This window comes from Pteronotus mesoamericanus, unplaced genomic scaffold (genome assembly GCF_021234165.1).
Source record: "Pteronotus mesoamericanus isolate MK-2021 breed Mesoamerican mustached bat unplaced genomic scaffold, CSHL_Meso_final contig_56, whole genome shotgun sequence".
Classification (NCBI taxonomy): Eukaryota; Metazoa; Chordata; class Mammalia; order Chiroptera; family Mormoopidae; genus Pteronotus; species Pteronotus mesoamericanus.
In genome coordinates, this window is record NW_026555201.1 from 11,231,786 (window position 1) to 11,257,831 (window position 26,046).

Here is a 26,046-nt window from a genome sequence, read left to right on the forward strand (position 1 = left end):
AGCAGCTCTGTTATTTATTTCAGGAAGTCCTCAAGAAAAGTATAAAGAAGGTAAGATGAGTGAACGAAAGCCCAGCCACCACTGCATTTTCCAAGCTGTGGGCTAAGCGCACACTCAGAGTGTAGGAGCTAATGTCATATTTGTGCGTTGTTCTTACAGCCTGCACCTGACCTCAGGAACAACCACTACTTCCCCTTTACTCCTTACGTCAGGCGTGAGTACTGGTGGGGGAGTTAAAGGAAAAGGGAAACAACAAATGTACCAATCGAATTTACATAAAAAATTTCTGCGATTGAATCATACAGTTTGGAGACATACTGAAATTAAGACAATGTGCATGGATTATGCAAAAAATGGTAGCTTGCCCGTGTCAAATTGCTGTTATTTAACCCTTTTTGATATACAAAAGTAGCAACTGCACATAGTTAACATTACATGTTAACAAGATATTTTCTGTCACTGTATCTTGGTATCAGCTTCTGGAAGTGCCATCTCTGTCGTTCTCTCTGCTTGTGTAATGTTGCAAGTTGGGCAGGACACCCGTTTTAATTAGTTTTGCAGTTGAGGGAAATACGACACTAAGTGAATAAATAACTCATCTAAGTTCAAAAAGCTAATTGGAGCACAGAATCTTAGTGCCACAAGGGACTTGTAACAAACTAGAATGTATTGATTACAATTAACAAAAACAAAGAAACAAAAGACAAAAACCATAACCTTAAATTGCTTTAAGCAAAAAAATAAAATAAAATAAAATAAACAAAAAAACAAAAACAAAACCAGGGAGTTTATTGGCTTTTGTGATGCTAGAGTTTAGGACTGGATCCTTGAACTCAAATCACGCCATCAAGCTTGGGTCCCTTCCTCCTCGATAGCACCTCCTGCTGTGTTGCCTTCTTCCCAGAAAGGCTTTCCCTCATGTCCCACAGTCTTGAGGATGTATTTTGCAGGTTCAAAACTCTTGGAAAGGCCTCAGCATCTTTAAACTTGCATTCCCACTAATGCTGAGACCCACTCTGCTTGGACTGGATTAGGCCCGGTGACAATGATGCAAATAGCGAATGCTGTCCATGGACGGCGGGAGCCTGGCTGGGTCTTCTACCCTCCTCAGGCGGAACATGGACGTCACCGGGGATGCTGTGCAGGAAGTAGGGAAGATAGATACCAAGGGCAATATTTCCAACAAGTACTCACCTTGGAGATCACTGACCTCAAGTTGCTCTTCTATAGGTGAGGAAACAAGCTGGCCAGGTGCCTCCTGCTTCCCAACTCTTGTCGCTTCCCACGCGGTCACTCTGCTTTCCACATGGCCTATTCCTTAGCTCCGCGCAGCTGTCTGTGAGTCTCGGGAGAGCAGCCCTGGGGGAAAGATCTAACATACCAATTTCTTTGAAGTGACAAGTAGGAGTCACAGCAGCGAAAAGCAAGACCATGACAGGGAGGGGCAGAATGTGATGCCTGCTGACCAGTGCTCTCCCGCTCTGAAGTGTCAGCTGTTTCAAAATATTCCTTGGTGTAGGTTATTAAATGGTCATTTTTAAAAACTGTAAGTGGCCCTAGGAACCCCTGGTGGTGGGCTGGGGAGAGAGGGGGAAAAGGTAGTGCTAGCTCTCAAGATGAAACCCAAGATGTGGGGCTTTGATGCCACCTCTGGTCAAATGGGATGGGCCAAGGAGAAAGTGTGGCTTACTCCTTACGTTTTGCATTCTACCTCATGGTTAGCTGGGACGCGGGTTTCTGGCTGTCAGGAATCCAGACTTGTAATTCTGACTCATTACAATATACCCCCTAAACAATGGAGGGAGAGGGAATCTTCCTCAGACCACACGCTCAGTTTAAGCTAAAATCTGGAAAATGGAGATTTCTCAAATAACCAATATTTAATCCTGCAGTTAATTTAAAATTCCGGAAAATGCACCTTGGGGGCCACAATAAATTTTTAGCTGGTGACACCTTCTTCCTTCAACATCTATGCTGCCAGTCAGTATTGTCAAGTTCATTTTAAATATACCCTGCAGTAATCACAGCCAGTGGTGGCTTTGTATTCAGAGGCTGGAATCAAATCATACAAAATATCCTTAAACTGAGTAAGTTTCATCCTATTCTTATGACATTATAGTTTCAAGAAGCAAATGTGGACTTACACATTATTGTTCTTCAACATTCTTTAAGACTTTCCTTTATTCCTTAGGATATAATTTACCCATCTAAGCCTTCCAGAATTTTTATTGATTATAAATGCCTTCCTAAAACACTAGAAAGTGTTAGTGGATAAAGAATAAAACTTTCAAGTAATAAGTACAATATGAAATGCAAAACATTGACCTACAAACTTGAGGGCCTTTATGGTATTTTCTAAATTCAAATATAACTTCCCTAAGAGGAAACTTATTTCTAGGACTTTTATGTAAGATGAACTGGAAGGAAACCTTTTCCTTAAAACAAAATCTAAGCAGGTAAACAGACTTGGGAATTGGTATGTTTAATAAGAGGCAGAAAAAAGCAAATTGTTAATTGTATTATTGAAATGTCATGGCTTTGTATCTTTGCTGCTTTGAGCACTTAGGAAAAAAAAAGGAAGAGTCCATAGGTCTTGGTTTTGAGTCTTAGCCTTCATGTGATCTTTTGGGGAGTGTCCCATATGCTGTCTTAAACATAAGGACCGAGGTATGAAACTGGTACCCACATGCATAGTATTTTGATTGATACTTTTAATGCTTCCTGGTCTCTATGCATCTGAGTTAATCAAGCTTTTGATGTAACTGGTATCTCTCTTCTTCCTTGAATAGATTATTTTCTAAAGTTTATCAAAAGCATAGTTTATCTATGCTTTACTGGTTTAGGAAAAAAAGAGAACACAAATGGTATCAGCTCAAAGATATAGAGGAAGATGTATTTTGAAGCCATACTTCATCATTTATGCTTTTCTTTTTTTTCTTTTTTTGTTTGTTTGTTTATTTATTTACCTATTTATTTTTTTTAAAAATTAATTTATTTACTTTTTAAATACATTTGTCTCTGCCTTCCCCCCACCTCTTTCCCTTGCCCCCTCCCACCTTCCCTCCCTCAGCTCTTCCCCTTTGGTTTTGTCCATGAGTCCTTGCTATATATGCTTTTCTTAAGCATAAATAAAGTCAATATTCGTCTGGATTAGAACTCAGGCTCTCTTGATTTCACCACTAAGAAAGAAAATTACTTGTGTCTTCTTAGATTTTTATGTCTAAATTGTTATAAAAAATATCGTTCCCCTGAATCACCTAATTAATATTAGGGGACCGAAAATTTATCAGATCTCTTTTTTCCTGAGTGATATTTCATACCTGTGTTAAAAAGAGTTTTTGAAAAACCAGTTTAATTGACTTTATAATTGACTTTTGATATTAAAAACAGAATTGCTATTCCCACTCTGGTGGTTATAGGAATAGATTACCCATACTCTATTTATAGGTAAATAGATTTCTTTAACCAGAGATTTGTGTTTGAGGTTCAGATTAATCTTCAGTATAATCGTTGTTGGCTGGTTCACTTTCTGCTACAGCTGTCCTTAAATTTCAGGCTGATGCTCATATCTGAGATATCAGCCTTATCCGCTTTCTTCAGAGTTTTTGACAGTGAAACATGGAAGAGCACAAAAAGGTATTTCCTTTTTTTCTCAACCAAGACAGTTCTTATTACCCTCTGTAGTAAAATCTATACAGTTCAATCTGTCTAGCCTGCAGATGAGCAAATTAGCAGATTAGTTCTAGAAACCTGAGTCAATATAAAGCCCCCAGATGGCATAAGACATGTGGTCTTTATCAAATTCTTCATTCATTGGATTTTCTTGTTGCTGCTGGCAAGTACTATGATTGTGGGGCATTTGACTGATCGGCTATTTGACGGTAATCAATGACCCAGTGACTTGATTCATTGTGAAGGTGCTTTACTTGCAAAGAACACAAACACTACTTACCCAAGAGGCCCATTAATATTTTCTGTCTCTGGCATTAGAGGACAATTTAGAAACTCTGTGTTGTTCATTATATGGGCAGCCTTCCAAATTGAGATCCTGAGATGCGAAAACCCACACGGCGGCAGAGAGCTAGCACAGAAGGAGGCACTGCCCTTGTCCACCTGCGCGCCTGGGAGGCAGCTTCTTTCCTGAGGAAAACCCCACATGTAGAAGCCTCAATAAATTTAGAGTCGTGTTACATATCTACATGTATGAAAATAACTCACCAAAGGAGTTTTCAACTTTAATATTCTCTTCTCTCCTTGAAAATGTTTCATATTGAACAAGTTTTATTTTTATTAACATCTAAAAGTATTCACACATGTAAAAATGTTTAATTAATTAAGCATTTAATTAAACACGTAGCATTCCATTTGATTTGATTCCAGATGATTTGATTAAAACAAGTAAAACAAGAGTCTGATTTTTTTTTTTAGCCACTCTACCACCATTGCATTGCTTTCTGCAGAAATAACCAACACAGAAGGTTTGTGGTGTTATTCAGATTGGGCAAATAAAAAGGAAATGACCTCTATCTGGAGAAAACAAATTTTCAATCATCAGTATGACTGACTCTGGTCAATCTAGCGTAAAGCTATTCCTGGTATTTCTGACCCGTCTGCTTTATTCACATGATCACCGGCAGGCTGAATATGCATTCATCAGAGTAACTATTTGAGTATGGTATTGCTGACAAAATTTAGAGACTTCTTTTTTTAAAGGAGCAAAAAGATAAATTCTATTCCAAAGATTTCCCAAGTCTGAGTGACGCAGTGACTTCCCAGCTTCTAGCCTGTGCCTTTCTATTGTATGGTGGAGTCAGAGTATTGCAGAAGTACAGGAAGCACAAAGGGAAAAGTCGGCCTGAGGAAACAATGCTTCCATTTAGCGAGACCTGTGCTCCTTCCTTGTGAGAAGATAAAAAGCTGTGAGGGAGCCAGCTGTGTTTTGAAATATTGTTTTCATTCTCTCAGTAAAAATTCACAAAACTGATTGATTAAATATAGCAAAAGGAACTTTCTGCACTACATTTTCTTGAAGTGTTTATACAGTTAACATGAAAATGAAAGAAAATGTGTAGAAAATATTTGTAAAACTGGTTTTTTGATTCCTCTTTTCATAGACCCAGTATAGGCTACCGAGTTGTCACAGACAAAGGACTTAATTTTTCACCGGCAGATGAAACTTTTGGTTGCCAAAGGAAGAACACATTTTCAGATAACCATCCATATCCAAGTTTGTGGAAGTCCAAAATTTGTCAAAACCCAAATGGGCCTAAAGGCAATAGAAATGTTTTACTTAAAAGTTTTTGGGGTTAAGGTAAGTCTTTTATTTAGTTCCATTTAATCCAGCCAACATTTATTAAGTGTTCCAGTGGTCTGTTGCTACATAACAAACTACCCCAAAACTCGGTACCATAAAATACTAACAATCATTTATTTGGGTCACAAATCTGCTACTTGGTTAGGGCTTTGCTCTGATAGTTCATATCTTTGTTCAGGAGTCATCAGCTGGGGCAGCTCCAATTTGCTGGATCCAATTTGCAAGAAGGCTCACTTATATGTCTGTCAAGTTCATGCTGCCATCAGCCAGGAGCTCAAAGGGGCCATAGCTGGGCGGTTGTGACTCTTCTCCATACTGTAGGATAGCTTGTGCATCCTCACAGCATGGTAGATGGGTTCTAAGAATAAATGTTCCAGGACATAGGGAACAAAAGCAGCTCATTTCTTTTCTTTTTAATAGATTTTATTTATTTATTTTTAGAGAGAGGGGAAGGGAGGGAGGAGGAGAGGGAGAGAAACACCACTGTGAGAGAGAAACATTGACCAGTTGCTTCTTGTATGCGCCCTGACCGGGGACTGAACCCACAACCCAGGCATGTGCCCTGACCAGGAATCAAACCAGTGACCTTTCCCTTTGTGGGATGATGCCCAAACAACTGAGCCACACTGTTCAGGGCAGAAGCTGTTAATTTCTTAAACCTAGACTCGGAAACTGGCAAAATACCACTTCAAACTGCAGTTTTGCAGTTCTCAGGGAATAAATCTTGTACTTCTTTTACTAAATGTAGTACTAATTGTTTTGTACTTTTTGATGCTCATCCATTTTCATATGGAGTGGATTCAAAGTTTTCACCAAATTCTCAAAGAGATCCCTGACTTAAAAAAGTCGAAGAACCACCAATCTAGTCAACGCCCCCTCTTTTCTAGTTTACCAGAGAGGAGAGACTGAGGCTCAGTATGTTACACAACTCATCCAAGATAATAAATGAAAGAGCTGAATGTAAAATGCAGGTAGGATGGCTTTTGATTGGTCCATAAGCATCTAATAAATTATTACCTCAAATTCAGTGTCTCAGTGGAAAGAGTAGCTATCATGCACATATTTTATTCTGATCATTAATCTGGGTTTAGCTTCCCAAAATGGGACTGGACTGCTGGACATATCAGCTGTTCTTCCTCCAAACTGAGCTCTTACACCAAACCAAACCAGTGTCAAAACCAAGTCAAAACAGAGCAAAATAAAAGCAAATACAAACAGAAATAAAAACCTACATTTTCCTGATTTTGGAAGTAATAATTCTATTGTAAAAATTTTGGAACATAATAGAAAAATATGAAGAAGAGAAAAAAAAGTCATTCAATGGAATACACCATTTGGTAGCTTGTTTTTTCCTTATTTTCTTGTTGTTAACATTGATCTCATATTATTAATATATTGTAAAAAATAACACAATATGATATTAAAGACTCTATCAACTATTGTTTACAAAGATGATACAGATTTCTATTGTATAGAGGTTCCCTGATGAAGTTCTGTATTATTGTTAGTTTTATTTCGAATTCATTGTTCTTGTTAATAGAACTGCAGTAAATATTTATATATATCCACCTTTGCATGAGGATAAATTCCAGCAGAGGAATTTAAACATCAAACATATGAACATTATTAATCTCCTGATGGAGGTTGCCCGGTGGCTTTTCAGAAAGATCGTTACTGTGCGAATGAACAGCCACAGATGGCGGGGCGGATCTCACCACGCCATTGCCAGTAGCCACGAATAGTCAGAAGAGTTTGTGGCAAGTACTGAATAAATGCCATTTCCTGTCATTTATTTATTATCATTGATTTTTGTTTCATATTAGAATATAAGCTCTGCAAGGGCATGGATTTCTGTTAAATTAGTCCAATTCTCGTCTCTAACACCTTGAGCAATGCCTGGTGCATAATGGGTGCTCAACAAGTTTTTATAGAATGAGTGAATGCATGAATGCATGCCTTCTTTGAGCTATGTTGCTCCTCTGTTTTGCAGCTGATGTTTCTACTAGTCCATCCTGTACTCACTGTTTACTTGAAATATTCTGTGGTCTTGTGTTTTCACTGTAGAGTTTTACAGACACTTGTTTCTTTTCTTACCAATAGCACACTGCTTTTAAGGTTCCAGCCATCGTCTTATGTGTCTTTTCAGTGACTTGCCCCTCCGGCCCAGTGTATAGATTAATACCTTGGAAAACTTTTCAAGTACTTGAACATTGTTTACTAATGAATATTTCTATTAATTGTGTATTATTTTTTTTTTTACTTTGTGTTGTTTTACACAGGTAGAAGCCACCAATCAAGTAATTGCTATTGAACAACCCCAAGCAAATAGAAGCAAAAAGATTTTCAATCCTGTTAAGAACTTCTTTTCTTAATTTCTTTGTGGATGTTTTGGGAAGAAGACCTATTGCCCAATTTATTTTGCTAATTTAAAATGAATCCTACTGTAGAAACGAAATAATAATATGTTAATTTATGAACACATGCTATCAACAAAAATAAAGTAGGTAAAATGCATTGAAATAATTACAAAAAATTCCTTATATAAAGCTCCATTTTTAAGTCATTTTAATTTTTATAACTATTTAGTACTGACAACCTTGCTAACAGCTTTGATTCCTTGAGATAGATAATGGTTAGATCTTTTAATTTTTCATTTAAATCAGCATTATGCTGATAGAATTAACTTCAAGGGTCTGGGTCCATCCTGTGCTTACAGTTTCTTTTTTCTTATCTTTTAAAGCTATGTTGATAGACTGCTTAATGGGTTCCAAAATAGAAAGCATACAGGATTGGTATTACCCAAAGCAATATGGTGGTCCAAAGAGAGAGTCCTCTGTAGAATCACTTTGGAGTGGGGTTTGCTTTTCAACAACTGATTTGGCTGGGATACTGTTGAGACATTTAGTGTTTAGAGCCTGAGTCAATCCCATTTGGGCTGGGAAGAAGATGGTTCCTTCGCTGGGACCAGGCAGGAGCTCAGCCAGGTGCACAAGCAGGAGCTCCGTGTACCAACCCATCTCTCAACATGCCTGGTACATCTGGCTCTCCCTCATGTGCGGAAGGCTGTGTGTGGTTGTCCTTAGGAGCAAGCAGCCTCCCACAGCCAGACCAGGAGAGGGCAAATACATGAAGGAGATGTGAAGAAAATCATGAGGAGCATAGAGCAGTTGCTTCAGTGAGAAAGTGAGTGCTATAGAAGCAGGAGCACAAATGAAATACATCTTTTCTTCTCATTGCGGAGGTAAAAGAATCCATATGTGGTTTTGGGAGCACACAGCCCTTATGAGTCAAAAACTCTGGGCTTGAGCCCCTGCGGAATGAGCATTTCCGCTCAAGGGTTATTCCGTGGACTTCCCTGGCCCCTGTTCCTGGCCATGCTACAGATGGTTTATTAAAAATCAGTGACTGGAATAAACTGTCCTCTGCAGTGAGACAGGAACTGGGAATTGAACATGCCTGAGAATCTCAGGTGGCTTACATATGCTCAAATACTCTATGTTCTTTTATAGTCTCTTGGTATTTCTGCTTTTTGTTTCAGAATTGACTTACTGGCCAACCAAGTCACCAAAGTAACATTGGGCCGACCACACTTCAGTGAAACCACAGCAAATAACGTGAGAAAGAAGGGAAAACCAAATCCGGGCCAGAGGTACCAGCGTTGCTGTGTTTACCGGGGATGGCTGGTGTTTCATAAGACCGGGGAGTGCCCTCCACGGGCCCCTCTGCTGGCCTGCCAACCAGGCCTCCCTCAGCCATTTCCCTCCCTTCTCCAATTCAGTTCATTAACACCTCTCACCCTCAGACATCTTTCTTCTTCCATCCTCACCCCTGCAGTGCCTACTCTCCTGCCCAGCCCCAAACCTGCTCGCCTTGGTTGCCTCCATGGTTCTCTGGAGTCTCCGTGCATTTATGTCTCTTTCCCTCCAAGGGCTGAGGAGAGGCTGGCTGCATTTCTCAAACCTCTGTGCTGCTCACTGCTAGAATACCCTGAAACCTGCAGCTCTGCTATAGCCTTTCTTGATTAAAAAAAGAAAATAAATTTGCATTAATAATTTAGGCCTATGGTTCTCATAGTATGGTTCCAGGATTATCAGAGGTAGTATAACCTAACCACTTACCAGAAAAACAAGTTCTCAGGCCTCACCAAAGACCTACTGAATCAAAAAGGCTGGGGGTGAAGCCCAGCAATTTGTATTTTAATAAGCCCTCATGGTGCCCCTGAGGTAGGCTCATGTTTGAGAACCACTGGTTTTAGAGATGAACAGAATTGAGTTTGAATAGATACTACCATTTGCTAGCTAGGTGACCTTGAGCACATAACTTAACCTCTCTGAGACTCATTTTCCTATTCTGTAAAATGGAGACAAAAACATTATTCTACTCCAATAGGGTTGTTTTGGGGATGCAAATGAAATAATGTAGATAAACTCCTTAGCTCAATTCCTGACACATTGGACACTTGGTAGATGATAGCCAATAATAATAATAATAACAACAACAATTATTACTATTACTGATTTATTTTATATACAGAGGAGAGAAGGCCTTATCATACATACAAAGGTGGTTGAGAAACCCTGGTTTTTACACTGTATTTTAGGCACTGAGTTAAATTCTCTATATATGACATCATTTTGTATTGTTTTACATTTGTATTATATTCTTTACACCCAGAGGAAGGGAGGTACAAGAGAGTAAGAAACTCATCTGTGATCACTCAGGTGGTAAGTGATGGAGCCAGGGTACAATCCAGTTCTCATTGACCGCAAAGCCCGCAGGACGGAGTAAGTGGCAGGAAGGCCTTCCACGCCCTAACGTGGTAGGTGACCCCAGGGGCCCCTGGGCCCCGGCGCCCCTGCCTAGCGCATGGTCATGGTTCATCACATTTTGCCGAATGACTGACTGGTCACAGCTGTGGACAGAGTCTTGGCAGCCACATGAACATAAAGCTGTTGGCAGCTGCAGCTGCAGCTGCATGAGGCCAGGCTGGCCGTTGCTGAGAATGCCCGGGGCAGGAGGGAACAGGTAACCACAGGCCAGGCAGCCCTGGGAGGGGATGGTTGTCATGGCGCTTTGAAGCGACACAGGGAGGACATGAGCGTTCACCCTGCACAGGATGGCCGTTAACCTTAGGCCTGGGGATAAGATCTGCCCATTTGGGGAAGTGAGTCCTTCTTGCTTGACTTGAGCTGTGCTGAAACAAAGGGCCCTCTGTGTCATTCTTTTAGTCAATTAAAAATTATATGCCACCTATTAGTGGAAATCCTTAAACCGGGGCTCAAAGTTTTAATGAGGTGAAGCAATGATGGAAATGTGGTGGAACCCCGCTGTGTTCAGAGGTCCCAGGGTGACGGCCAGGCTCTGTGCCTGCCAGCGGGCATGCCCCAGGCTGCGTTTTGTGAGGCCTGGTCTAAAGTGTGGCAGGTGAGGCTCTCTCCCCTGGTCATGAGCCAAGGACAGAGCTTCCCGTCCCTCCCTCAGCAGGGTTCAGGGTGGTCTGGGACACCTCACCAGATGTAATCTGGCGTTGCTTTGATATAATAACAAATCTAGTTTGAAATAAAATCTAGAAACCTAGGTTGTTTATTATTACTGGTTTCTCATAGGACAGAATAAACTGAGCGATACCAGAGTCCTGTACAGCTCATGCTTGTGTCGGGCCATCTGCTCGTCACCTGCATACTTTGAATAATTTACCTGGTGTTGAGGTTCCTCCATTTCCTGCTGGCAGATCCAGTAAAGCGATATTCTGGCTGCTGCGCAGGTTCACACAGCAGCAATCTGAGATGGACCCCTCTAACATGCTGTGACCCAAATTCTGTTAATTGGCACCTCCTCATATCCAAAACAATATGATAATTTAATTCATGATGATGACTTTGAGAAGTTGAAAAATTTCTACAATTTATGTTCAGTATAAATAGTAAAAAAAGCATGAAATATTTACTCAGTATAGACTGGGCATCATGTCATTCACTGAATTTTTATTTTTAAAGAATGATTGCACTCCAGATTTGATCGCTTCCTCCTAGCCATAATTTTTGTTTAAAGAAAATGCCCTATTCTACAAGTGTGCTGGGTAACACAAGGGTTATCCTAACAAAAATGAGAACAATTATATTGGTAGATGACATAAAACCTCCCCCCGAAATTAGAAATATCTTATTGATTTTATTTCATTCTAACCCCAAATGCAGAAGTGAAAAATGAATGCAGACTTTTGAATCTATTTGTTTAATGTTTAAACCAACCAAGAGAAAAACAATTTCAGAAATGGCTATATTGTTTGAATCAATGAATTTTAGAAATGTCCACAGAACACGTGTCCTGCCACGGAGGTTCTAGAAGGCTCCATGTAGGTATATGCATCATGGGTTGGGCAGAAGGGAGATCAACCTACATTCCACAGAAAAGCAGATGTGCCCTCTTAGGCCATGGCCTGGCTCTGTTAGTGTGAGCTCCAGAATGAAGGAAGAAAACTTTGACAGTCAATGATGTTACAAGACCTGACCACTTTAAATGAACTGCAAATTGCATTTAGCAAATTCAGATTCATTTTGAGGCCTACGAATCATTCCTCCCAAAAGCAGAGATTCATATAAGGGTGACTGTACGAAGGCTGGGAGAGATGGGAGTCAGGCCTCGGGAGGGGTTCAGGAAACCAAGCTTGTCAGGATTCTCCTTGGAGAGAGAGTTGCGAGCAGGACCCACTAATTGTTCTTCTGGGTTGTCAATCAAAACAGTTTTAGAAATATATTATGGCCCCATAATGTAAATTGACCAATTTAATGGAAATTAAGTTTTGCTCCAAAGAACAGATTTATTTCCCAGATGCATGTTCTGAGAGCATTCCCCAGCAGAGTTCCTTCAGATTCCCCTTGTTAATGACTAGGCTTTCTTTCAGTTCTGCGTTTCTTCTAAAACACATCATTAAGCCTGGTTTATTGCTGTGCTTCAAGCTGAAGGAGTGCTTGCTTCCATGTCTTTCTTTTTTTTAACAGTATATTTTATTGATTTTGCTACTACAGTTGTCCTAATTTTTCTCCCTTTGCTCCCCTCTGCCCAGTACTCTGCTTCCCTCCAGCAGTCCCCACCCCCTTAGTTCATGTCCATGGGCCACGCATCTAAGTTCTTTGGCTTCTCCATTTCCTGTACTATTATTAACATCCCCCTATTTTGTGCCTACCAATTATGCTTCTTATTCCTTGTACGTTTCCCCCTCCTTCCGCTTCCCCCTTTCAGCTGATAACTCTCTGTATAATCTCCATATCTATGATTTTGTTCCTGTTCTGGTTGTTTGCTTTTTGTTCGTTTGGTTTTTCTTTTGATTCAATTGTTGATAATTGTGAGTTTGTCGTCATTTTATTGTTCATAGTTTTGACCTTCTTTTTCTTAAATGAGTCCCTTCAATATTTCATGTAATAATGGCTTGGTGACGATGAACTCCTTTAGCTTTATCTTGTCTGGGAAGCACTTTATCTGCCCTTTGATTCTAAATAATATCATTGATGGGTAGAGTAATCTAGGTTGTAGGTCCTTGCTTTTCATCCCTTTGAATATTTCTTGCCAGTCCCTTCTAACCTGCAAAGTTTCTTTTGAAAAATCAGCTGATAGTCTTATGGGAACTCCCCTGTAGGTAACTCTCTGCTTTTCTCTTGCTGTTTTTAAGATTCTCTCTTTATCTTTAACCTTTGGCATTTTAATTATGATGTGTATAGTCCTCTTTGGCTCCAACTTGTTTGGGACTCTCTGTGCTTCCTGAACTTGTATGTCTATTTCCTTCACCACATTAGGGAAGTTTTCTTTCATTATTTTTTCAAATAAGTTTTCAATTTCTTACTCTTTCTCTTCTCCTTCTGGTAGTCCTATGATTAAGATGTTGGTACATTTGGAGATGTTCCAGAGACTTCTTATATCATCCTTATTTTTTTTGAATTCTTGTTTCTTCTTTCTGTCCTGGTTGAATGTTTATCTCTTCTTTATGTTCCAAACTGTTGATTTGAATCCCGGCTTCCTTCCGTTCATTGTTGGTTCCCTGTGGATTTTTCTTTATTTCATTTAGTGTAACCTTCATTTCTTCCTTTATGCTTTTGCTGTACTCAATGAGCATCCTGATAACTAGTGTTTTGAACTCTGCATTTGTTGGGTTGCTTATCTCCATTTAGTTTAGTTCTTTTTCTGGGGTTTTGTTCTGGTCTTTCATTTGAGCCATATTTCTTTGTCTCCTCAATTTGATAGCATCCCTGTGTGTGTTTCTGGCTGCTCTGATTCTCTTAGTGCACCTGTTAAGTTGTATGGGGCAGAACCTTAGGTGTTCACCAGGGTGGGGCAACCTGCTTCACCGCTTTGTGGCTCTGTGTTGGGGGAGGGTTTGGAGTGGGGGGCCGTGCTGCTGCCTGGCTTCTGGAGGTTTACCTGGCACTCACCCCATTTCCAGTCACTTTACCCACTTCCCGTATGTGATTGGTGCCCTTCCAGCAGTTGCCCTGGTGGTGAATTCCAGCATGGCTGAGTTTGCATATGTTCTAAGTCTGTGTGGGCCCTTTAAATGAACTCTCCTGAAAAACCAGCAGTTTCTTTTGCCACCCCAACCCCCACTGGATTTTACAACCAGAAGTTATGAGGATTTATCTTCCTGGCTCTGGAATCCTGGGCCATGTGGTCTGACCTGGGGCTGGGATCGCTCACACCTAAGGTATCCCTCCCAGTTTTTATCCACCACAAGTGGATGTGGGACTGCCTGTTCTGCCACTGCCATGGCCTCTCTACACCACACACTGCATCTCCTCGCTGCTCCACCCTGACTCTGTGTGCGTCTCTGCCCCTCCTGCCCATCTGGATGAATGTGGCTTCTTTAAATCCTTGGTTGTTGGACTTCCATACAGTTTGATTTTCTGACGGTTCTAGGTATTGTTTTGAGGTTTAGTTGTGGTTATTCTTGTGGTTGTGTGAGGAGGCAGAGCATGTCTACCTATGCCTCCATCTTGACCAGATGCCCTTCTGTCTGTCTTTAAGAGATATGCCAGACATCTAGGTTCTACCCCCACAGTTTTTGACTGAGTAGGTTGGAGATGCCCAAGAATATGCATTTCACACAAGCTTCTAGGGGATGCTACCTGCTGGCTTGTGGACCACACTTTGAGTAACATGAGTAGAGAACATTTGAGACTTATTTCCCGTAGATCTCAAAACTGATTTTTTTTATGAGTTGCCTTCTTCAGCTCAAGCTCTCTTATTGTGCTCTTTAGCTATTATTCCTTTAGAAGCCCATAAAATTTTAAAGCGGAGAAATTCCAGCTTTCCCTTCTAAACTTAGAGCAAGCTTCAAATTACTATTAATTGCTGTTTTCTATTCCAAGCACCTGCAGGGGGCGCCATTTACATTGTATTCTTTGTGCATTTTTTTTCCCCCTTCCTCCCCCTCCATCACAATTATGCAACTCTCCAGGTGTGTGGCTGAGGACAGCAGATTAATCAGTTACAGGTTGGACAGTGGTTGCTATGCACAGCAAAGTATGTTGAGAATAAATTTGAGACTATCTTCAGTTTTGCAGGATGTATGTATGCATGATTTCAATGAATTCCCATAGCCCTGTAAGATAGGTAAAGAAGACATTATCTTTATTCTTCAGAGGAGAAAACTGGTACAGTTTTTAGTGACTGCCTTAAGGTCACACAGCCAGTTTGTGTCATAACATAGACTAAAATTAAAATGTTCAGATCTTTCCTAAATGTATGAGGCTGTGGGATAAATAACTGTAATTTAGAAACTTAAATTTTTTGGTATTTAATATTAATCATCTAATGTTGGGCCAAATGTGAATCCAACTTCATAATTCCAGAAAGTTTTTCTGTGATTCCATTCCAGTTTGCCTCAACATATTAAGATTCTGGATACTAGAGAAGAAAAACAAGTTCACAGATTTTATAATAACATTTCCATTAGGGATAAGGACCCCTCCTTAGGGCTATATATGTAGAACATGTAAGTCTCTGGCCCTCACCGAAATGATATAAACATACTTTAGGGATTTGAATTTTCGTCCAATGAAAGCCAAGTGAGATTGTTGTAATAGTTCCAAAAAATTAAATCTACTTACATCTGCTGTTCCAGTAACAGTTACCAACATGATGATAATTATCCCCAAGCTCATTAAGGAAAAAAAAATTCATCACTGTCCTATTTTGTTTCCTTGAAGTGGCTAGCTCATTATGTTAGAGTAGAGCAAAATACATCAACATTTTATATGGCATACCTTTGGATTTAGTTGATTGCTTGTTATAAAAGGATTTGAGTCAAAGCCAATTTGCCATTCACAGCCAAGGGGGCTCTAGGGATTTTGCAGAAAAGTTCTTTGTTCAAGTGAACTCACACAAAATAATGCTCCACGTTGTCACTTTATATTCTTCCACACCGTTGTCTATCAAGGAGCAGTGGTTGAGTCTTCCAAGCAGCTCAGGGGTCGGACCTTGAAGGCACCCAAAAGTTCTTTAACTGAACCCAGACTAAGAACTACACCTTGTGATTTCTTTTAATTATTATTTTTAAGTTGCTAACACATGCATATGGTAAAAACATTTAAACCACACTGAGAGTATATCGTGAAGAGTAAATCTCTCTCTTCCAGCCCAGTCTCTATGTCTCCCAGTCCCCATCTTTGGGGAAACCATGGTGATTGGCTTCTTTACTGCACTTTCGAGATAATCTGTGCATGTTCAGGTGCTGAGTTTGCAATGTCTTGTGTATACCATCAGAAAGGCAAAAAATGAAGACTTATTTGTGCTGACTTTTTAGACGATCAGGGTCCCTTCTGTTTTGTTTGAATTTCTGACAACCTGCCTCAAACACACAAAAATTAGATTTAGAAGGATAGGTCATAATTTTAAAAACAAATTATTTTGTTGTGAAGATGTTGATGGATTCGGAGATCCATACTTAAAGATATTTGGAAATACATTCAGCAGCTGCAGGGAACAGGGAAGGCAGTACAGTGGAAAATTCTTCAACAGGAATTTTATTTAAGAGTAAAATCTCCAGAACTTTGGTCTAAAGTTTCACTTGGCTTTTCTTTGAAGACCACATTTGACCAGGGCCACTTCTAGGTGACAGGACAAAAAAGGCAAAGTTAATGTCATTATTTAATAATCTAAAGAACTATAATTCCAGCTCCAGAACTTATTATCTTTGTGGCCTTGGGCAATCTGTTTATCCTTTCAGAGTATCAGTATCAATAAAATGAGGGTAATAGTATATATCTCATAGAATTGGGGTATGGATTTGCGCACAAAAGATACAGCTGTTATTATTCTTTCAATGTCATCTGTGTTTTGGGAAGAGTTGAGGTGTATTCAATATATTTGTATTGTCATTTGCTATCAATTATGTATGAAATCTTAATTATGAAAGTGTTTTGAAGCTATAAAAAGGTTAGTTAATGCAAGGTATTTCTATTTATCTGAGCTTCAATAAACTTCTCATACTTTCTGTAATGTTCTGGTTTTAAAATCATTATTATCCCTGAAAAGACAGTTGTTATGGGTTTTCTTCATCTTTCTCCCAGTATAATCGATACATCGTCAATTCCAGGTACACGCAATAGGGACTGGATGTTCCAAAATGTGGCAAACTGAGCTTCTGCTCATGGGCTCACAGTCCTGTGGATATGTCAGGATGCCCCAGTCCTCATATGCTTCTCAGGTGAAAGACTTAGATACATTGTTTTCCTTTGCTGTGAGGACTAAAGTGATCATCTATTCCTGCTACTATAATTTTAATATATTTGTGTATTTTTTTCTAGGCCTCTAACCCTGGGCATTTGAAAGTGACAGAGATACATTATGGCAGCAAGCACAAGTTCCAGAATCTGTTGCCTGTCATGGCCTAGTGGGAATAAACACAGATGCGCTGGACAAAGCCCTTGTTGTCTGTGGCAACATGAAAGTGATGGGGACAATTATGCGTCCCTCTGACAGCCAGGCAAAGCAGAATATCCAGGAGGTGAGCACGGGGCAGGCCTCGGACACCTCCTCTGGCACCTGAGTCAGGTGTCCCTGGCCTTTGACACGCCTCGCATGGGGCATCTCTACGTGTCACCTGCGGAGCGAGGCTGCGCAGCGATTGTGAGCGTTGGAGCCATGAGGCATCTCTGCTGGGGCTGGGAAGCAGTTGCGACTGGAGAGAGTGGGCGGTGACAGCACAGCCCTGGCTTCAGCAGCAGCAGGTCTCTGGGTGGTTTTCCACAGGCCACTGCCCTTCCTCCCATGCACTGTCCACTGCCTTTTCCTTTCAGTCTCCAAATTTCCATCTCCCCATTCATCTTCTGAACCCTGTGTCAGCCCAGTTCTCGCCCACACTGCCCCTGGACCTCCCCAGCTGCTTCCTCCCGGAGTCCAGGCCCCGGCCCTGCCGGCCATTGTCCGCCTCACCCATCGTCTTACTCGGGGAGCAGCCAGGGGAGCTCCGCCTGCTTGGCCCTCCCTCAGTCAATCCCACTGCCCTAGGCGCCAGCTCAAGACAGGCTCCCCCCTGCAGAGAGGCAGCTGCCTTGTGGAAATCAGAATCAGGCCTAGAAGTCGGAAGGCTGCTCCTCCACTTGGGCCTCCCCGCAGCCGCATGGCCCTGGACAAAACGCTTGGCCTCACCGAAACTCAGTCTCGTCATCTTTGAGATGGAAATTGTGCCCCTCTGCCTGACCCCACTGAGTCTGTTACATTTTTTCACCCATTGAGATAAGTAGGGAATCTTCCGGGAAAGGCACAACAGCTATGAAGACCTAAGGGATTAGATTAAGATGCTAGGTTACTCCTGGTTCCAGCTCTTCCATTTAATTCTGTTTTCCATTCGCTGCTGCCGCCACGCCCCTGCCTTCTCAGTCACACTGCCTCTCCTGGGAGCATTTCTGAGCCTGTGGCAGAATGGTGTTTTTCAGCCTCCTGTCCGTATTCTTTTTTAGTTAATAGGAGACAATCTGTAAATCATTGGCCATTCTTCCAGACTGCATTCCTTTCCCCGTGCAAATCTGCACTGGTTTTTCTAAACCAGCCAAGGAATGTCCTCCTTTGCTGAGAGGATTCCAGAGAATGGCTGTAATTGTAGACTTTCATGCTGATTGTGAAGCTGCGGTTCATGTTAGAAGCGCTGTGACCTACTAGCCGGATGGGAACTCTTAGGGCTAGAAAGTTCTCACATACATTTTCAGACCCCAGTCCTAGATACCGTGCCTTTGCCTTTTAGAGAGAGAGAAACAGCCTGTGTTTCAGATCACACCAACTCCAGCTTATCCTTGCAATAGGCTATACAATTCCCTAGCAGGTCTTATCTAAATGTAAATGCAAGGTGACAAGTGGGGACAGTGCTCCACAACCCCTCCTGCTACCACCAGGCTATCACCGGAACCTTACTTACCTAACATCTTCAAATGGTGCTCCTTGGTTTGACAAATATATATATTGTTTTAAAATAGCAGACTTCCTCAGAGCCTCTGAACTCTTCTAGGAAGCGCTCTCCTTAAAGTGAAATGTCATTCCAATCCACGCGTTACCTGTGAAATTCCTGTGTCCCCTTCCTGCTCACGGCAGCATGATGGGACGGAGAAGCGCAGGCTCTGGCGGAAGGCTAGAGTTTCAGTCTTGACTCTGGCAACCGCTGACCCAGCGCACGCGGCCCAGAGACATTCCATGTTCTGTTTACTCTTCAGTGAACAGGGAATGCTTACATCCATTTCACCCATGGGCTTTTTCTAGTTATGTGACGCAAGTTTTAGCTGTACAGGGCCCGGCGAATAGATATTATTATTATTAAACTTGTAAAAGATGCGAATTACCATATTTTGCTGTGTATGATGCACACTTTTGCCCGTATTTTTGAGGGGAAAAATAAGGATGCGCATTATACATGGGTAGTACTAATTCTAGATCTATACAAATCTTTTTACTTCTTTTATTTATGCTTATGCACTAAAAGTGTAACCCTAGAAAGCACTAATGATATCGGTATGCAAAGTACTACCCTGGAATACGATAATCAGTTTTATTTCTAAATATAAATAAATAAATTATTGAATTCAAAAATTAAAGCCGGAGATGTTTTTCTTGAAAGTGCGGGCCATAAATGTGGGTGCACATTATACACAGGAGCGTATTGTACACGGCAAAATACAGTATATGATATTCATTTATTAAATAATTTCATATTAACATATTTGTTCTTAATAGGTCTACCTACATTTATAAAATATATGTCCTATTGGCCGTTTATTACAGACAAAAGAGAGGACGGCAATGGTGCTGACGGTGCTGACAGACGTGCGGACTTCATCTTCACCTCTCCCTGGCTTAGATTTTCCAACTTGTAAAAAGAGCGCCGTTCTTCCACATGTGCTGGGAAGGGATCCTTGGCTGAGCTGATTGCGTGCCCAGGACTGGAGGCATGCATCCTTCATTCTTTTTTTTTGTTTTTGTTTTTTTGTTTTTCCAAAAGCACTGCTTTTATTTTTAGAGAGTCCTAACCACTTCAGGGGCAGGAGGAGTGGGAGAGGTTCCTTTTTCAATCCAGGGTCCACCGTCACGTTGGTCTGTTGTTACCAAACACACAAGCGAGTGGTGTCCTGGGTTTGGTGAGCTAACTGCAATGCTTGCTCACTCTCTGCTAAAGCAACAAGGCGAGCGTCGATCTCTGCTTCTGTACGAATCCTGAATTTAGGATTTTCAACGGTAACTACTGCAACTTCTGTCTCTGAAGGTCTGAAATCAATTGCTAGAACAGTAGACAAGCGTGTAATTGCAGTTCTCACTGTCTGTTCAAATGTCCAATCAAATCTCTTCTTCACCTTTGTTTCAAGAAAGCTGGCTGTCTCGGTTTGTGTTCCTCCTGCTGCAGTGGCTTTAAACCTGCAGTCGGAGCCTGCAGGACCGCACTTGCACACCTGAGGGCCTTGTTCTTCATCTCTACCAATTAAAATCATACAGCAACCAAGCGGCCTCGTTTTAGCGTTCTGTGTGCAGACCTGAGAAATAGCAGCAATTCTTTTACACAGCATGTCCACAGGAATCTCATAGCCATCCTTGTATTTCCAATTAGCTGCCTCATAGCGGCCCTCTGTACCTGGGATCCGCTGTCAGCTGTCATTCCTGTCATTACACAGCCAATGTTTTAGGTTATCTTGAATAAGTGACTCACTGTGCTGGAATCCAGTGATTTGTTAGGTACTTTCTTCTCTGTGACAGCTACTGCACAGTCTTTCCCTCTGACAGCTACTGATGTAAGGCCGCCCTGGTTAATAGCCTTAAAAGCATATTCTACTTGGCAGAGCTGGCCTTCAGGTGAAAAGATGGTAATGTGGCGGTCAAAACAAGCGCTGGAACCATGGAACACGCTGGTACACCCACTGCTTCAAGAACAGCATCTGGGCCCCAGAGCTCCCGCACCAGGCGTACTGCCCCTCCAGAAGTTGCAGCGACTCCTGCATCCTTCATTCTTCAAGGCTGCACGGTAACCAGAGCTGGCTCCTGCATGAGTTGTTGCAAAACATAGTGGCCAGACATGTGTCAAGTACTGAGACAGGGAAAATGAATACAGGTTGCCGCCTTGCCTTGGCTCCATGTCTCCTCACTCAAGGCAATGTGGGTTGCTTTGCAGATATTAAGCACACGAGCACTCTGCACAGAGAGTCCTGGTGGAGGAGATCGCTAGTGCTCATCTGGATGCATAGCCAGGACGCCGGGTAAAGCAGATATAACTGAAACCTGTGAAACTGAAACACTGGGAAAGTGAGGTCGGCATAAGAGGAGCAGCCTGACCTACCCAGCCGGTGTCATTGTGCTTATTGATGTGACTGCAGACTGGAGAAGGAAATGCAGTTCTTACAGTGGAAACTGAACAAAATTAGGGTAGAAAGGGTATGCTGAGAACCAAAGGGGCATGAAGAACATCAACGTCAATGCAAATAATAATAATAATAATAATAAAGAAGAAGTTTAAAGTTGAATGCAGTGAAGGCTGGAGATAGGCAGCAAAAGACCCAAAAAATAAAAACCAGGAAAAAAAAAATCAATTAAGAGGAAATGCTCAATTTTTTTTTCTCCCAACCACACCAGCAGTGAGCGAGTTAAAGGTGAAAGTGTGAAGAGCTGGAGAAAGCCAAATATGCAGTCTCCCCTCAGGGCCACAAGCCAAATGTAGAAAGTTCCTCAGCACTGGGTGAACCAGTGTCTGACAGACCTGGCTACAGGCCATAGCCAGATGACGTGTAATGAAATCTCTTTCCCCGAACTAACTGGACTCCTACAGACTCCTACAGTCTTCTGTGTGGCGCAATTCTTTTTTTTTTTAAATTTTTATTTATTGATTTTAGAGGGAGAGAGGAAGTGGGTGGGGAGGTGGAGAGAGAGAGAGTGCAAGAGAGAGAGGAAGATTGAGAGAGACATAAGCATCAGCTCTCTGTTCCACTTATTTACGCGTACATTGGTTGATCCTTTACATGCCCTGACCGGAGTTCAAACCTGCAACCTTGGCGTTGGATGACGCTCTAACCAAATGAACTACCCAGCCAGGGCCTGTGGTGCAATCCTTGGGTTAATGATACAGAAGCCTTGGGCATGAAGCTGCATGACAGCAAAGGCCATTTGCATTTATGGTCAAAACTTTCCAAAACTGCTGTGGGCGAGATCAAATCAGACACTATAATTTTAGTTTCTAGCTTCTTGCTCAACACACATGATGAGCAAGGAGTGGCTTTAAGTGCTGCTCTGTGTACAGTTCCTGGAGGAGGATTCCAACAAGGCGTAGCCCTGGTCCCAAGGGCTTTCTCTAGGCCAAGTGTATACCTAGGGAACATGCAACACAGGCAGTTTATTATATTTAGCTTTGGAAAGCCTAAAAGCCAGACATCAGGAGAGCATTTTTCTTAGAGAAACATTATTATAGGTCTTCAGATCCCCAAGCCAACCCTCACAATTTTCTCTGGGCAAAAATCTGTCTGAAACACAATGGTAACAGTACTAGAGAACCTAGTTGCTATGTTTAGCAATAGGTCTTTGGGAAAAATGAGTTCAAGGATCCAACTTAGACACTAGGGGTCATTTTTCCTCTACGTAGCCTGGACAGCCCGAATGAGGGCCCATCCTTCTCCACTTTGCATCTGCAGCAAAGACGCTGGCACTGCCTCCTCTTTGGTCTCCAGTGCGGGCTCATGCGAGAGTCATGGGGATAATGAAACGTAAACAAAGCATCACGGGACTCCCAAGGGTGCGGGAGCGGGGAACTGCCTAGGGCCTGGCTAGCACGAGGCTGGTCCAGGCTGGCTCCTGATCGACCCCTGTCTTCAGTTCTGTTGGCGTCAGGGGTTGTTCTGCCATCTCATCACCTCCATTCTTTCATTTTTTTCTTTTCTGCCATGAAGTTCTGGGTGCCCGTTGTATCAGCATTTTGCTAGGTACCGTGCAGTTCCTGAAATCAATGAGACAGAGGCCTTACCCTAAGGAATAGAATTTTGATTAAAATTTGAACTCCAGATAAGAAACACTCATTTGATCTCCAGTGCCTGGAATAGCATCTGGCACACAGTAACTGCTGATTAAATATTCGTTGAATGAATGAAGGAGCTCACGTCACGTGAGATGGTGACTGTTCCTCCCCAGCGTGGCCTGAGAGGCCCTCCCTGCCCTGGCCTTATCTTCAGAGCCTGGCATTCCCACCCCCTGCCTCTGCTGTGCAGACATCATTCGGGGGATTTGCTGCCTTAGGACTTGGCTCATGGTGTCCTTCCTGCCCAGCATCCCTGTCTTAGTCCCGTGCTTTCCAGCCACCCCCACCCCCACATCCTTCCATAACTAATTCCTATCTTAAAGTTATTAATTCAGTTAACAAATATTAGTTGAGTACTTAGTACCTGGAAGGACTTGTCCTAGAAATTGGTGATTTGTTGATGAACAGAAAACCATGGCCTCCTATGGCCCCGCCCTCAGGAGCGTAGCCTATAGGGAAGACAGAAAAGAAGGGTGACACACCAGCTGTCTGGTGATAACGTGACTAGTGCTGTGAAGGAAAAGGACAGGTGCCATGTGCACAGAGGCAGAGGGGCCCCTCCTAGTCTCGGAAGCCAAGAGCTGCTTCTCTGGTGAAGGGATGTTTAAATCGGGGGAGGGGAAGGGGACGGTGGGAAGGAGTTGCTTTCGAGGCAGGAAAATGCTATGAGCAAAGGCCCTGAAATGGAAGGAGCAGAACATATTTGAGGACTGAAATAAGGCAAAATCTCAATGGGGCGTCACCACCTCGAGAAAGCCCTCGTTCTTCCTGCTCCCGAGAATGTTTGAGATGCTTGTTTGGAGTGGCCATGATTTGCTGTTCCTAATTCCACCATCACCCTGCGTATCACATTGTCGTATAGTTCGTATGTGATGAGTTTGCCTCCTTGTGTAGACCACAAACTTTGCCAAGGCAAGCATTTTTTACATTTTATTTTTCAATTACAGTTTATATTCACTATTATTTTCTATTAGTTTCAGGTGAAAAGGCCATCATTTCTGAAGTCCCAACACTTAGTGTAGTGTGTGGTATGTTGAAGGGGATTGGTAAATGTTAGTCATGTAGACTAACCAAGCATTGAACCAAGCTTTTGTTAAGAGTAGTTATAAAAACAACAATGAGCTCAAAATGATACTGCCTGACAAATATCTGAAGTAAAGCTTGTCCATTTAGTCATTTAAATTCCAAGCCACAACCTTTTGCAATCAACCAGACTAGGGAACGGCAAGAGCCTGTGACGATATCGGAGGAGCTTTCCTGCTCACCTGGCAGAGTGGGTCCAGAGAAGGCGAGGGTCGCGACAGGGGTTTTCTTAAAACAGCAGCAGCAGCAACAACGAGGCACTTTTGGTGACTGTAACACGTTGATGAATGTCCAGGCAGTGTGCTTTTAATTGCCAAGAGACCACTGGTTTCATAACCCAGTTCTGTTCTAAAAGGAAATTTAGGGGACTCACACAGGGCTGCGAACTTTTTACTTGTTGATTAAGGTCATTTAAAAAAAAAAAATCAGTCTTGTTATACCATAAACTGACTTTAAAAACACTCTCAAAAGGGAATGCTTTGAATCAAACACATTTAACTTTAGGAAAAATTCACGCTATTGTCTTGATTGGTATCGTTTTGATGGGACCCAGTGAAATTTTTTTGAGGAATTTGTGGTGACAGTTGGGAATGCCTTCAACAACCTGCCAGAGCAGCGAGCTCAGGAAACACCGCTGCTGACAGGGTGATCTTGGGTGAGAAGCCATCCCCACAAGGGGAAAGTCCGGGTCTTGAGAATCCAGCAGGTGGGCGACCTAGACTTGCAATCTGCCACTTGAAGAAATTTTCTCTAGCAAAATGGTCAAAAGCAACGCAATGATATAGAATATATCTACACCTCAAAGTCTGTTACTTGAACTAAACATTGCATTTTCAACTTATGAATACAAAGTTGACCTGCATTTCTTTGGCATTTATTCTGTGTGTTCATTTGGAAATGATACTTCTCAATCCTTCAGCAATTGTTTCTCTCCAAGGTGAGCAACCTCAGTCTCGGAAGGAGGGTTCACTTTTCAGAGGAGGGAAGGAAGGCAAGAGCAGTAACTGGGGAGTATTTGTCCTAGAATTTAGAACTAAAAATGGGCTCAATTGACGGATGGGTGGGATGTCACTAATATGAAAGTTGAAACTTTGGCTTCTCTAAGGAGAAAAATATAAATTTCCCTTAAAATGGTTTGAGCAACAGGAAAAGACAATCCCATTTTCAACATGTTTAATATCTCTGGGTCCCTCTGGGCATTGGTTTGAATAGCAAATATCAAGTGGGTGAAATCCTCTCTTCTCTAATTCAATTAGGTTGACCCAAATGAACAGCTGAGAAGAAGAGCCCAAATGAGGATCGCTGAGTATGACTACAAACCATGGCATCTGCAATGAGGATAAACACTGCCCATCAAACAGGTACGCACATGGGTTCCCTTTTTAATTTTGTAGTCACCTATGAAAATTTTAATTCTGAATCCTTTCCCTGGAGGTCGTGTGCTTTGGTATTTGACAACATTCTGTTGTCTCACTCGTCCTCTGTGAAACCCATAATCACGAGAGCAGGGAAGCTTTAAAGAAAGTCCTGCCATTTTTACTCCACACCCCAACCCCATCCCTGTATCCCAAGGTACTGCTGGAGTTTTTGGAATATATTCTTTCTTCTCACTAGAGTCCTCCCGCTCATGGGGTGAGGGTTGAGGGGCAGAGGACAGCTCCAGCTCTCCGAGGCGCAGCTTTGGGCCAGCGCGGGGATGGAGAGGGGAAATGGCAGGCCGAAGCCAGAGAAGGGCCAAAGGGGTGTTGATACTCCAATCTGGGAATCCTAAAGAGAGAGCACCTGGTTAGGGAGCAAAGTCCTCCCGCAGGAAAAGAAAGACAACGGAGGCTAATGCCCTGCCCTTGCTTCTGTGTACAGGAATGTTCAGGTGCTTACGCACCCCTTTCAACATTTGGCCCCGAGTCTCAAGGAAAAGTAAACAGCACGCCCTCTATAATCCTACAGTGATTCATGGCTCACAATTTCTTCTCTGCTTCAAGTGCATGTAGATCAAAGCAAAAGCTGAGAAGGGATAAGCATCTATTTGCAGACTTCCTTTGTGGCTGTGGCTGTCGCGTTCCATTCTGATGTAGGCCTGGTAGGATTTTCTCTGGAAAGGTCTTCTCCTGACCTAGCCTGTGGG

General features: G+C 42.1%; 1 protein-coding gene and 1 pseudogene across 1 annotated transcript in view; one reads left to right on the forward strand and one right to left on the reverse strand.

Moving 5' to 3' along the window:
* MYRFL (myelin regulatory factor like) overlaps positions 1 to 26,046 on the forward strand; it is a 92,017-nt gene that overhangs the window by 29,900 nt on the left and 36,071 nt on the right. The window contains 8 exon segments of the mRNA XM_054580232.1: positions 1,396 to 1,546; positions 5,115 to 5,199; positions 5,201 to 5,311; positions 7,594 to 7,670; positions 8,853 to 8,963; positions 17,129 to 17,312; positions 25,178 to 25,241; positions 25,244 to 25,282. Coding sequence (XP_054436207.1) covers positions 1,396 to 1,546; positions 5,115 to 5,199; positions 5,201 to 5,311; positions 7,594 to 7,670; positions 8,853 to 8,963; positions 17,129 to 17,312; positions 25,178 to 25,241; positions 25,244 to 25,282 — 822 coding nt within the window.
* LOC129075966 (proteasome subunit alpha type-6-like) lies at positions 19,894 to 23,648 on the reverse strand (annotated as a pseudogene).